The 14,848-nt window shown below is 40.7% G+C and overlaps 1 protein-coding gene across 1 annotated transcript in view; it reads right to left on the bottom strand.

The window, feature by feature from the left end:
* The window catches only part of PLXDC2 (plexin domain containing 2), a 459,866-nt gene that overhangs the window by 268,584 nt on the left and 176,434 nt on the right, over positions 1–14,848 (bottom strand). Inside the window, exon 2 of the mRNA XM_010385741.2 lies at positions 4,341–4,552. Within this exon, the coding sequence (XP_010384043.1) occupies positions 4,341–4,552 (212 nt within the window). The remainder of the gene's footprint in view (positions 1–4,340; positions 4,553–14,848) is intronic.

Raw genomic sequence — 14,848 nt, 5'->3', positions numbered from 1 at the left:
GAGTATTCACTTTATAAGCATTTAGTTCCTTTCTTTCTTATTTCTGTTTAACAATTAGGCAAAACTATTTTCCCCAAAAGAGATGCAACCGTGTTCACAATTACCTTTTTTACCTTGTTTTTTTTTCAGACTTAGTCTCGCTCTGTCGCCCAGGTTGGAGTGCAGTGGTGGGATCTCGGCTCACCGCAACCTTCACCGCTCAGGCTCATGCAATTCTCATGCCTCAGCCTCCTGAGTAGCTGGGATTACAGGCGCTCGCCAGCACACCTGGCTAATTTTTGTACTTTTGGTAGAGACGAGGTTTCACCATATTGGCCAGGCTGATCTCAAACTCCTGACCACAGGCTATCCGCCTGCCTCGACCTCCCAAAGTGCTGGGATTACAGGTGTGAGCCACCGTGCCTGGCCCACAAACACCATTTCAAGGGCCAGGATAAGTAAACCTTTCTGATATGGTTTGTATATCTGTCCTTTCCAAATCTCATTTGGAAATGTAATCCCAGTGTTGGAGGTGGGGCCTGGTGGAGGTGTCTGAATCATGAGGGCAGATCCCTCATGAATGGCTTAGTGCCATCCCCTTGGTGATGAGTGAGTTCAGGAGAGATCTGGTTGTTTGAAAATGTACAGCACCGTGCCCCTCGCTCTCTCTTGTTCCTGCTCTCATCGTGTGACATGCCTGCTCCTGCTTTGCCTCCTGCCATGGTTGAAACCTTCCTGAGGCCACACCTGAGGCCAAGCAGATGCTGGAGCCATGCTTCCTATATGGCCTACAGAACCGTGAGTTAAATCAACCTCTTCTCCTATAAATGACCCAGTCTCGGTATTTCTTTATAGGAAGGCAAAAACAGCCTAGTACACTTTCCAAACTTTCAGAGGTAGATTTTTGTTTCCAAAACCAGTGGCAGTGCCAACGAGTTACTCGGGGAGCTTTAGATCCCAATAATCTCCATCAATCCCCAGAACGCCATCAAAATAAGTGAATCTTGAAATAAAGGCAGTGTTCTTAGTATGCAACTCTAGCTTCAAGACAAGTCTTTTTTGAGCCAGACTGAAACTCCACAATTACCCTCATATGGATACCCAGGGGCTGCCGCTGTTCAAAATCACTACATAACTCAAGTGCCATTTGTCTTTCCTTTTGCTAGAAAGAGCAACGTCAAGTCTAAAGGATCGACCTTGTGAGCCTGGCAAAGCCTGCATTTGAATACCAGCTGGGTTTGAATACTCATTAATGGGAAATCTTAGGAAAATACTAAAACCTAAATCTGAAATTGCCTTCATGTAAAAGAATCATTGAAATTGCCCAGAAAACATGGGGACACAAATCTCTCGAGACTGCTGTGAGGACCAAAGAAGACAGCACCTACACAGTACCTGGCAGATCTTAGCCCTAGATGAGTACCCACCAAACAGTCCCCTGGGCCATCCTTCTGCCCTCTTTTTACTGATTCAAAACTACTGACACTTCGTGGTCTCCCTCTGTTAAGGTAGGAAGTGGGAAAATAGGCTGAATAACAAAATTACAGCTACAGTAACCCCTGGGATTGTATTTTCAGGACTGTTAATATACCCCCGATCAAAGAGATTCCTTATTTTATAAATGATTAAGAAAACTCAGCACTCCACGAGAGAGATCACGGAGTTCTCACAATCTGTGTTTAAGAAAATTCAGCACCCCACAGGAGAGATCACAGAGTTCTTGGAATCTGTGTTCTCCTCTTTCTTTTTTAAAAAAATTTAGAAATCTTTACATACTTAGGGGTACTGGTGCAGATTTTGTGCATTTTGTCATGGTAAAGTCTGGGCTTTTAGCCGAATAGTGATGTGTTGTTCCCTTTCAATATCCATCAAGTCCTAGTTCTGGGCAGAGAGGAAACGCCTCTGCTTCTATTCAGTGCTCCTTTCTTGACACTACACCCCAGCTAAAGAGTGGCAATTATGTTGCCTACCCCAAGCTGCTATGACATCATCATTGCCAAAATAGCAGGTCACTCTGCAGGAGTCAGAATATCCTCTTAGAGATATAATAAGACTTCTGCTCCTGACACATCGACCATTGCCTGGTAAGGGACCTGGCTGGGGCAGCCTGCGAACACCATAGCTGCATAATAGCTAATGCCACGGAGCGGGGTTTGAGAAATTGCTATATTTTTCCAATATACTGAATTTCCACAGCCTGGGCTTCAGGTCTTCTGAAGATTTATCTCAATGTGAGGGAACAAAATGATGCCTTGATACTATTTGCAGGACTAGGTAGTATCTGCTTCAGGAAGCTGAGTTCTTTTTCTTAAATAATGAGTATTTCAGGGACTGTGGTGCAGTAAAAAGGATGCTACCTGGTTCTTAAAAATCATAAGCCTGTCAGCTCAGAGAAAGTAGGAACTGAAACTTCAGGCTGAGAGAGAATGTGCCAGCAGACAATGAGCAGACCATACGTGACAACAGAACTCCGTGCTGTGAGGACCAAACAAGACAGCATCTACACAGCATCTGATGCAACCTCTCCAGCAGCTAGTTCAGGAAGCCACAACACAGCCTTGGCAGTAGTGAGCCCGGAAAGATCAGGACTTCCTTAGTAACTGAGAGCTTCTCTATTCCTTTGTCTTCATATCTCTCTCAGGACCAACCATTAAAAGCCAAAGATGTTCCTTACACTAATAACATAAGATGCTGTTTCTTGCCGGGTGCGGTGGTTCACGCCTTTAATCCGAGCACTTTAGGAGGGCGAGGCAGGTGGATCACTTGAGGTCAGGAGTTCAAGACCAGCCTGGCCAACATAGTGAAACCCTGTCTGTACTAAAAATACAAAAATTACCCGTGTATGGTGGTGCACACCTGTAACCCCAGCTACTCAGGAGGCTAAGGTAGGAGAATGGCTTGAATCCAGGAGGCAGAGGTTGCAGTAAGCCGAGATCAGTGCCACTGCACTCCAGCCTGGGCGACAGAGTGAAACTCAGTCTCAAAACAAACAAACAAACAAACAGACAAACAAACAAACATGCTGTTTCTAATTAGCCCACCTTCATTCAGGTTTGCCATGCCAACAACCTCCAATGAGAGTGCATCTGAACCTTCTATTTTTCACTAAAAGCCTTCCCACTCCCCAACCTGCCTTTATATCTCTGCTGAAAACAAGTGATGGCAGCCGAAGCCATGCCCGAGCAAACTGGATACATCACCTCTGTTTGTTCTCATGTCGGTGGTCTTCGCTTTTTGCCAGTTTACTTGCTTGTTTCTGTTGTACCTAGTTTACAAACAAGGTTGTATTTGGTGATTTACAGTGCTAAGGACTACAGAAACTTAAGAAATGTAACACCACCTTTGAGGCCTTTGAGCAACCTTTAAATCTGCCTAAAATGCACCCTCTGCACATGTCTGTACTTCGCAAACTGTTCTCTGACCACTGTCCTCCCTCCACTTCATAGCTGCAACCATAATAAAGAATAACTCAGTCAGAGAGACCAATCATTCCAGTTTGTCCAGAAATGTTTCATATTTAACACTGGAAGCCTTCCTACGTTCCAGAAAACCTCTTGGCCCCGAGCAAACTGGAACCAGCGGTCACCCTATGAGACAGTCCTGGAGATGTCATTCTACACCTCAGCCACTGCAGAGGAAATTGACTCTGCCTAGCATGCCCCCTCCCTCCTCCCATCAACAGGTCATCAATTAGGTGAACTCCTCTCAATGTGTCAAGCCCCACCTAAATGCCCAGTTCTAGGCTACGCCTCTTTGGCAGCACCCCAACTCTCAATCCCAAGTAGTTTCATCGCACTCTCCTTCACGCCACACTACAGCCTGCATACTTTTATTGTACATGTCACATGGCACTGGGATGATTTGCTTATGGCACTTAGATGCTCTTACACAGGGCCAAGAGAGGTGGCTCATGCCTGTAATCCCAGAGCTTTGGGAGGCCTTTGTGGGTGGATCACCTAAGGTCAGGAATTCCAGACCAGCCTGGCCAACGTGGTGAAATGCCATCTCTACTAAAAATACAAAAAATAGCCGAGCGTGGTGGCACATGCCTGTAGTCCCAGCTACTTAGGAGGCTGAGGCAGAAGAATTGAACCCAGGAAGCAGAGGTTGCAGTGAGCTGAGATCATGCCACTGCACTCCAGCCTGTGTGACAGAGTGAGGCTTCATCTCAAAAATAAATAAATACATAAAGATGCTCTTACACGATGAATTCCTTGAGAGCAGGCACAGTATTGTTGCCTCACTGCTCACTGTCATCAAGTTCTAGATTGAGATGAAGAGACAACTTACGTAATAAAAGTTGGGCATCTACATGAAATATATTCACTAATCCATTTCAGTTACCCAGACTATTTATCTACCTCGATCTGGGTGTTGTTGTCCTGCCCATCGTCCAGCAGCAGGTCTGTGAAGCTTCTGGGCTCAGAAGAGTCTTGGCTGACGCTTGCTCGGTTCGTGTCTACCGCCTTGAGAAAGTCCAAGTTTCTTTTCCACCTGTGGCTGTATGCGTGGGAATCGATTTCCACCTCCTCCTCTGTGTGAGGGAAGGCCTGAGCAACTCCATACTGCCAATCTGTTTGAAAAAGAAAGAAAATGTCTTCACTCATTATGTGTACCATACATGCACGTGCTGTCGGCTCGAGAAGAAAAAATAATTCTGTGAGGCACGAGAATAGGAAGCTAACTTATAAGGGTTAAATCTGTTTACTTGTGACCTCTTGAGCTGGTACGAACATCTCTGATTGGAATGCAATTGCAGGAAACACCAGGAGTTGTGACAGTGGTTAATGGGCAGATCTTGCAGAGTTTTAAAAAACAGATGTGCTGCCCTGAAGCAATGCATTTTTATTCCCTTCCTTCACCCCTCCACATGCACACTTCATAAACATTCTCTAGCTGTTCTGAAAAAGCAATCTAGAATCCAAAGGGATGAAACCAAGTGACTGTCAGATTATTTTGAAAATAAAAATCAGACCTCATTAACTTGTAAGCTTGTATTTATTTCACTTGCGTTATGTTGGACAGCAAAGAGACACCAATGTATATGAACGGGTTAAATAATACATGAAATTGTCTTCGTGTAAATGGGCGAAACTCCCTTGTAGCTTACAAGCCAGTCTTGGTTCACTGCCTGACCCATTTAATAAGTAAGACCCTCAGGAGTCATCACTGCACTTTTGTTCATTTGCACCGTTCTCACCTTGAAATCTTGTCAGGGTCTAAAGGATGACAGTGATGGGCACTTATAGAAATGGATGGGAAGGCAAGGAGATCAAATCACAAAGGCATTTTAAAGCTGTCTGCAGGGACTGGCCTTGCTGACCCAGCTTATCCTGCTACTCCAGGAGGAAAAAATGAGATTTAATCATTACTCCCCGTCTTTCATTTCGGTAGGTCAGCAGGGGAAGGCGTGCCACAAGTATTGGAAATTCAGTTTCTGAACAAGAATAGCCTTCTTCTCCCCAACTATTACTAAAAGATATGAATGGACGGGTTTTAGAACTGGCAAGATATGGGTTCAAAAAGGGAGAAGAAATTTAATTATAGCCATTATGTTCCCCTTGGTACAATCACATTCTAAGAATCCAAAATGTATTTAATACAGCTTATAATACAATGATTCAGCTACTTAGAACTCTAATAGCTAACTTAAGGTTACCACTACCAATCACAGGCAAAATTACCTAAACTACTTCCTTTTCAACTCAGAAAGGTGCTACTAATTCTTCTAGACAGAGAGGATATTATTTGGTTTCACAGTAAACTTAAAAGATCTCTTATTGTCTGACATTTTGGTGCATAGAACCCAGAGAGAAACACTACCATGATGTCTGCCATCTAGACCTTTCCTTGAACTCATAGAATGTTAGAGCTCAAAAGGACCACAGAGACCAAAGTAGCCAAAACTCCACAGGGAGAAACCCAAGAGCAAGGGAAATGTAGCATTGTGTTCATTTTATTGAATTGCTGTAGGCTTAAAAAAAAATTCCATGTACATGAAGGGCTGAGTGTGGACACCCTCCTGCCCTCCACACAATGTTTAATAAGCACATCTAAGCAGTATTGTCATCATCACTGTAGAAAATATGTCTTTTTGTAACACTGTTGTCCCTACTGGCCATTGGATAGTACTCAAAATGTGTTTATTGACTGACTGAATGAGTGGATGAATGAATTGTTGACAGTCTTTCTGGAACAAGCATCATCGGACCAGGCAAAATTAAGTAATGAAAAAACTACTGTGCAAGGAAGAATCCAGGACTCTTGGGCTGGAATTCTTTCCAGTAGATTTGCTGGTTGTATGATCCGGCATAATTCTAAAAAGTCTCAGTGCTTTTGTTACCCTATATTTTAAATGGGAATGAAAATATCCTGCCTGCAAAAGCAGACAGCTTTTCTGGAGAATGTGTCAGGCTCTAAGACCTATGGTTTTAGGCAAAGCTGCACAAAGCAATTTTACTTGCTTTATTTATATATCCTGCTTAATTACCAAAAATATATGAGGCAGTTTATAATCCAGGTAAGCAATAAAACTTTATGACAACCAGATAAGACCTCCTAGCACAACACTTAGGTCAATGTCAGATACCTGCGTTTTCCTTGCACTTGCTATAGTAGCTCTTAGCAAGTTACACCCCTGACATAGCTATGCAAACACAAAGAGTCACGTAGGAACCGCTGAAAACCCATGCAAGATCCGTGTTAGAATGTCAACCCAGATAAGAAATGGTAGCAAACATCATGCAGAGAATAGATTAAATGATTCCAGATAAAAAATGGTATTTTAAAAACATACACAGTAAGGGAATGGTGTCAACCAGAGGCATATCAGTCTTCCAAAATGTAAATCAGAAAAAAAGAAACACCTACAACTTCAAAGGATTTGTCTTCATTAAAATCTTCAAAACAGAATTTCAAAGCAGCTCTTGGTTTCTTTTAAATAAGTGTTACTTCTTCCTCCTTGATATGAGTTTTTACCATTTTTTAGATATTTATAACATAGGACAAAACAGAACTTTCTCGAATACCCATTAGCACCCTCCCTCCCCTTTTAAATTAGCTTCTGGGATCCTGGCACAGAACAGAAAGTAAATGGAATGCCTAACACTGGGGAGCCTTCTGCATGGGATTCTACTTCTCAACTTCGTCAAAGTTGCTTTCCTATTTTAGTTCCTGCCTTCCTTCTCTAGAGAATAAATGAAAAGGAACTCCAAAACTTAGAAATGATGAAGTCTCCATTTCCCACTGAAGTTGAAATTTGAGAAGTCTGATGAATGTGTCAAACTCTTGTTTTCGTAGTGAACATTCAAGCTCATCCTTTAGTAAGATTATTAGGAAACAGTAAATTTAGCAGACAGGTAGGAGACAAGCATATATCCTTACTCTAGCACTTACAAGGTTTGGTCTCTAGACAGCTGAGGTTTGATTTTTTACCCCATTGTTTAGCAGCATTTTACGATTTTGTATCTCTCCCTTGCTGTCACCACTGACAGCTATTACAGTCAAATGTTGACAAACCTCCATCTCTGTGCGTCCTAGTATTTGCTACCTCAAACTTGGAAAACAGATCACTTGCTTGCTCTAATTGTGTTTGCAAAGAGTAAACAGGATCTCAGGAAAAACCTGAGGGGTTTTCTAATGAGAACATTTGTCAGCTTTAGGGCCTGGCATCCATGAATATCCATTTGGTTGCTTCTTTTGGTTGGCATTTTAAACCTAATTCTTTCTCTCTGGTTATGTCATGAATAAACAAGGCTACCTGGTCGTGCATAGAGGAAATCCTATTATGTGTTCATAATTCGGTAGTACATGGCTCATCAAGACTGAAAAGTATGGAACTGAGTTAGATTTTGATCCCACTTCTAAATGATTTTTAGAGAAGATAAAACAAGTCAAAATGGATGTTTTACAGAATAAAGACAGGGTAATTGGAAAAATCACAGCTTCATTATCTGTATTGTAAATTACTCCTATGCATTTCACAGACTTTCAAACTCATACAAATATTTTAAATTACTCTTTAAGTCAGCACCAAAACAAATTACTCAGAAGCAAGATGAAGGAATAGATATGACATACTTTTTCCCTTTCCAGCTGTAGTAAAAGCAAAAACAATAAGAGGGATCTTTGAATAGTCTGGCTGAACAGATTGTTTGTTTTCTGTCTACTGTATGTTAAGTAAACACTGATGGAAAAACCTTCAATGATCATTTTCCCCAACATATTTGGCTATAGTCATTAATCACACAGCTCATGGAAACACTAAATGCACCTCTTGATTGCCATTGGAATATAAGAAGAGGAAGCTTTGAAAACACATATCTGTAAATACAATTGATCTTAACACATTCTTAAGATATTTTATTTGATCTTAATAGCAGATAAACTATTATAATAGAAAGTTCTTCATTGTTTTTCCAATAAACATTATTAGGAAACCCCACAGTGTTCAGTTAATCTGAAAGTAGAACAGGAAATTCATGTGTATCCTCATATTATACTTTGCAAACCTTGCAGGTCTATCTGTTGTCATCATATACTATAATATAACATAAAAGTAAAAGGGAAGAAAGCTGTGCTTGGAAGGGTATGTTTCTGTATTATACTAATGATTTTATTAAAATACCTTGCATTTAACTAACAGTTATTTGCTGAAAACATCTGAACATTTTTTGAGTTTTACATACAAAGCACACATGTAATACATGTGAAACCACCAAAAAGCAACTGCATAAATTGATATGCATCTCATGTCATTAGGATCCATCTTTACTGCACCTTTTGACAAACAGTTTGACCTGCACTTTTCAAGTGAAGCAAATCACTACTGTAAATCCTCTGAAACATTCAGAGTGTTCACTGAAAGCAGATTGGCTGGATAGATGCATCTGAGACTAGATGAAAATATTTGGCTAAGATAGACTGCCATATGTCTTTGCATATCAATTCACTGCAGAACCAAAGATAAAATTCTATAGAAAATAGCTATATCCTTAGGTATGTTGATAAACTGGACTACCCCAGCTTTGAGGTTTTAACTGGCAGCATTACAGACTAAGGTAGCTACAGAAGATAAAGCTTACAGAATGTTTGGTCCAGAGATACTAAGGAGTTGAATGGGACCTAGACACCCTATTTTATTAAAGCTCTGAGGAAGACTTTTGTGTCTCCTAGGTTGAAGTTTGCCTCATATTCTATTCCCACCATAGGTGCTGATATGGCTTGACTGTATCCCTACCCAAATCTCATCTTGAATTCCCATGTGTTGTGGGAGGGTCTGAGTGGGAGATCATTGAATCATGGGGGCAGGTTTTTCCCGTGCTGTTCTAGTGATAGTAAGTCTCACGAGATCTGATGGTTCTGTAAGGGGAGTTTCCCTGCACAACCTCTCTCTGCCTGCTGCCCGCCATGTAAGATGTGATTTGCTCCTCCTCACCTTCCCCCATGATTGTGAGACCTCCTCAACCACATGGAACTGTAAGTCCATTAAACCCCCCTTTCCTGTATAAATTACCCCGTTTCAGGTATGTCTTTATTAGCATGGTGAAAATGGACTAATACAGGTGCCTTAGGTCACATTTCCATCATCTTTTGTCTCCTGGCTTCCTAGCCTGTTTATTTGTTTGTTTTAGAGACAGAGTCTTGCTCTGTCACCTGGGCTTTAAGTGCAATGGGCATGATCATAGTTCACTATAGCCTCAAATCCCTGGGCTCAAGTGATCTTCCCACCTCAGCCTCCTGAGTAGCTAGAATTACAGGTGCACACCACCATGCCCAGCTAATTTTTAATTTTATTTTTTGTAGAGATGGGGTCTTGCTTTGTAGCCCAGGTTGGCCTCAAACCCCTGGCCTTGAGTGATCCCTCAGCCTCAATCTTCCAAAAATGCTGTGATTATAAGCATGGGCCTCCATGCCTGGCTAATTTTTAATTTTATTTTTTGTAGAGATGGGGGGGTCTCATTTTGTTGCCCAGGCTGGTCTTAAACTCTTGGCCCCAAGCAATTCTCCCACCTTGGCATCCCGAAGTGCTGGGATTATAGAAGTGAACCACCATGCCCAGCCCTATCTAGTGTTATGTTGTCAAATTCTTCCTTTTCCAATCTTTTCTCCACTTGCTACTGGAGGCACCTTTCAAATTTTCACTTCACTTTTCTGACAAGCCTTGAGTGACTCCTTATATCCACTCAACTATAAGACACTCCATCCTCTTGTTCCAGCTACTTTCCTATCTCCTCCTTCTCCCCATCATGCCTATGCTCCCACCACACAGAATTTAATAATCTCTTTACCTACAATGAATATAGTTACTGTTGCATGGATGAAAGCCTTTACCTTACCCCAGGACTTTGGGAAAACTGATAACTCCTTCAAGATTCAGCTCAATATTGTCTATTTAAATGAACTTCCCTTGACTCCCCCAGGCTGAGTTAATTGAGTTTTCTTCTATAATTCAGTAACTCCTTTGCCTGACTCCTTCAACACTCTTATGTCTACCACCACTGGAATGTGAGACTATGCAGAGGAGAGTTAACACAGCAGGCATGAGACTGCTATCCTTAGAAAAGTGCTATTTGCAAGGCTGGCCCATGGCTGGCATCTGGAAATTTAGATTTAGGGAGGGTTCCCATCATTCCGTAACTGCTAAAACTGGCTCACAGTGCCTAAACTGGGCAAACAATAGGATTTATGCTGAACACCTTTTTCCTTCTGGGAGTCTGGAATTCTGCTACAGGCTAGACAAAAGGTAGTTTATATGACCAGCCCACAGTAAGACCTTGGGACTGAATTTTTAATGAACTTCTGGGATAGATGAGATTTCACACTGTGAACGTGTTATAATAGTTCATTGCTGAAAACTTAAAATGCATACCGTGTGTGTGGAAAGGACTCTTGGAAACGTGACCCTGGTTTCCCTGGACATTGATTGCCCCATGTGCCTTTTCCCTGTACCAATTTTGCTTTGTCTCCTTTTGCTGTAATGAATCATAACCACGAGCATGACTATAATGATGAGTCTTGTGAATCCCACCAGCAAATCTCCAAAGCTGGGGTAGTTTTGGGGACCACTGATACAGAGATGTCTCAAAATAGAGACTCTAGCTTATTTATATTTTTTGTCCCATCAATACAAGCATGGACATTAGTATATAATAGGTATCTAAAGTTGTTTAATAAAAATTCAATGAGGCCTAGTGCAGTGGGTTACGCCTGTAATCCCAGCACTTTGGGAGCCGAGGTGAGTGGATCACCTGAGGTCAGGAGTTCAAGACCAGGCTGGCTAACATGGTGAAACCCTGTCTTTACTAAAAATACAAAAAAATTAGCCGGGCATAGTAGCACATGCCTGTTAATCCCAGTTACTTGGGAGACTGAGGCAGGAGAATTACTCGAACATGGGAGGCGGAGGTTGCAGTGAGCTGAGGTCATGCCATTGCATTCCAGCCTGGGTAACAGAGTGAGACTGTCTCAAAAAAAAAAAAAAAAATCAACAAATGAATGATTAACCAGGTTAACAGTTGATCTGAGATGGTGTCTTAAAAGTTTATGTATGAAACCTCTTGTCTAACTTATTAAGATTTTAGACTGAGTGCAGTGGCCTAGGCCTTTAATCCCAGCACTTTGGGAGGTTGAAGCAAGCAGACTGCTTGAAACCAGGAGATGGAGACCTGCCTAGGTAACACAGCAAAACCCCATCTCCACTATAACTGCAAAATTTAGTAAATTTTGGTGAAAAACATTTGGGTATGGTGGTGTGTGCCTGCAGTTCCAGCTACTTGGGAGGCTGAGGTTGGGGGATGGCTTGAGCCCAGGAGGCCAAGGCTGCAGTGAGCCGTGATGGCACTACTGCATTCCAACCTTCCAGCCTGGGTGACAGCAAGAAGTGGTCTCAAAAAAAAAAAAGAAAAAAAAAAGAATGTAATCATGTTTCCGAGTAGTCAGAGAAAATGGTAGAAAAAAAAAAAGAATACAATGGGAAACAACCTATAAAAGCTTCTAGTTAACCAAGATGATCTTAACCCCACAATAGCTCACTGGCCAGTTAGGTAATGTTTAGCTTCACTTATGATTGCAGTTCATCATCTCTGTTCTTTGTGGTTAATGAAATCAGTAAGAAATACAACACATGTCTTTGGAGAATGTGGGCATGGCCCGGTGAGATTGAAGGCTATGAACTAGATGAAAAAAAGAACAATTTTAAGTTAAAACTAGAAAATGAGCAGAGAATGACCCTGGAAGTTCGAGGCATAAGGGTTCAATCTCGGAGGCAGCAGATAATTAGAACCATGCAGGCCTATGACCAAGATGGAAGTGCCCTGCCCATTCCCCATTCTCTGTCCTTACCCTTCTCTGCCTTTGAAGTGATTGCAGGAATTTGGGCCATTGTAGGGTGTTGTTTTGGTGAAAAACATTTGGCAATTTAAACACACATATATATAATGAAACAGAATGGGAAAATCCAATTAAGCAGGCACTCAATCCAAAATACACACTTGGCCAGGCACTGTGGCTCACGCCTGTAATCTCAGCACTTTGGGAGGCCGAGGTGGGTGGATCACCTGAGGTCAGGAGTTCGAGACCAGCCTGGGAACATGGTGAAAGCCAGTCTCTATTAAAATACGAAACTTAGCCGGGTGAGGTGGCATGTGTCTGTAATCCCAGCTACTTGGGAGGCTGAGGCAGGAGAATCCCTTGAACCCAGGAGGCAGAGGTTGCAGTGAGCTGAGATTGCACCACCACACTCCAGTCATGGATACAGAGTGAGATTCCATTTCACAAATAAATAAATAAAACAAAAATATACACTTAACTAATTTACACTTTTAAATTGTAATGGTTTATGATTTTACTATTACATAAAAGAGTAAAGAGACATTGTAATTTTATGTGTAATGATTATATATTATCCTATGGAAAATAAAAAGCATTCCAAGCCTAATGAGCCATCATTAATAAAATTTAAGACAACTTTAAGGTATTGCTACATCTTTACTAAAGTATTAAAAATAAATAGAATAAAACTGTATTAATGGTTATAAAACAAAGGTATTTTACACATTGCTTCTAACGACAGGTTAATAATGATAACAATAACCCTCATTTAGGGTTACTAATTGGCTTGGGCTTGGTATGAATTATTATCCCATTTTACATATGAGGGAATTGACGTATGAGAGAAGTACAGTGATGGTTCTGGGAGGCAGCCAGAGCCGAGTCGTGAGGCTGGGTCTTAATTCCTGTCTAATCTGCCTCTGATTAATCACTCAGAGGATCAGTTTAGCAATCTGTCACAAAGCCTAGTGATATAACGCAAGAAAACAATCAAAGGAGAAAAAATAATCTAGGCCAAGTGTGCTATTTAAAACAGCAAAAATCTGTAAACAATTCAGCATGGAAAAGCAAATAAGAAATAGGATATCCCATCATGTTGACTCTGTTAATAGAAGGAAATGAAATGTTGTTAAGATAAAAACAGAGCAGAAAGTAATAGCACAGTAATATTGGTTATTGTTTCCTATTATATATTGAAATACTTGGGAAGTACTTTAAAACAATTAATCTTTGCATTAATTGAGGGTTTTCTATTAACTGTCTAGTAGGAATTTAAAAGAAAAATTCAAGACGATTTTAGCATTTGTTATAGTGTGATGATGATAACCTCTTATCTTATAATAAAAGGAAAATGATCAAAGAACTCAGAGTGTCCACTGAATTTTCATATAAAATCTGTGTGATTTATTTAAGGAATAGGCTTCTTTCCACAGGAGCCACAATCCACAGATAACCTATGAATAGAAAAAGAACATTTAATTAAATCTGAAAATCTATTTTATAATAAGATTCTTGTGATTTTTCACAAAGAACATTGCATCGTAAACCCAGAAACCACATAAAATGTTTAGGATGTAACCTCCCACCGTTGGTAAAATGAGAGGGTGCAGCTTTATAGCCACATGGTCCTTCCCACCTATAAAAAGTCTCCTATTCTACAGTTTAGCTAAATATCTTGTTTGTGTACTTTAGGCTATTTGGGGTCATATATTAAATATTCTACATTCATTTTCAAGTTTTCTATTTGTGAAATTCATGTATTATGATAATACATGATATTATGGTGCATGATAATAATTTGTGAAAATTCATGTATCAACAATCAACTAAAACCTCTTGGTAAAACACTTTCACACTGCTATTCATCTTTAGTCATCTCAAACTGCTCTTGTTTCCTATATTGGGCTAATTTTATAATGAGGGCTCCGAACTAACAGCTAAGTCACATGAAAAGTTTGAGTCCGCCAACCAGGGGAGACGGAAAATTCTGTAAACAAGGACCAATCATGGCCAACAGCCTCACTATGGAAAATATGAAATGACTGCGCAGAGGAGGCCAGATGTAATCAATTGTCTTAATGGTTCCCAGTGTGAGAGATGATCTGCAAATGTCTAGGGCCCAAATCACTGAGGGCCTTCTGTTAAATCCAGGCTTCCAGACGTCTGATAGACTCAATCTCATTCCATATTGTCATAACCCTATATTCAGTTTGTGGGATCGGAATCCGTAATGGTGCAACGTTGAGCCCAGACTGACTTACTCAATGACCACAGACAACAGCCAATAGATGTACCTCTGTCTGATTATGTTTTATAAATTGCATATGATTTAAATCAGATAAATCATACCATTATCATCAACTTACCCAGTTCCCATTCTGATTAATTCAAGCTAGTATTAGGGGTGAAATATTTTGATATGAAAATCTTGTTTCTCTAGGTAAATATATGATTTTGAGTTAAAAAAAATCACTTTTCATTTAGCCTCTTTCCTCAAAATGGTAGAACTTTAAGCCAAAAAAAAAAAAAAAAGGGAAAA

This window comes from Rhinopithecus roxellana, chromosome 11 (genome assembly GCF_007565055.1).
Source record: "Rhinopithecus roxellana isolate Shanxi Qingling chromosome 11, ASM756505v1, whole genome shotgun sequence".
NCBI classification, from domain to species: Eukaryota; Metazoa; Chordata; class Mammalia; order Primates; family Cercopithecidae; genus Rhinopithecus; species Rhinopithecus roxellana.
Note: the sequence above shows the minus strand (reverse complement) of the source record. Positions and strands in the feature narration are given on the sequence as shown.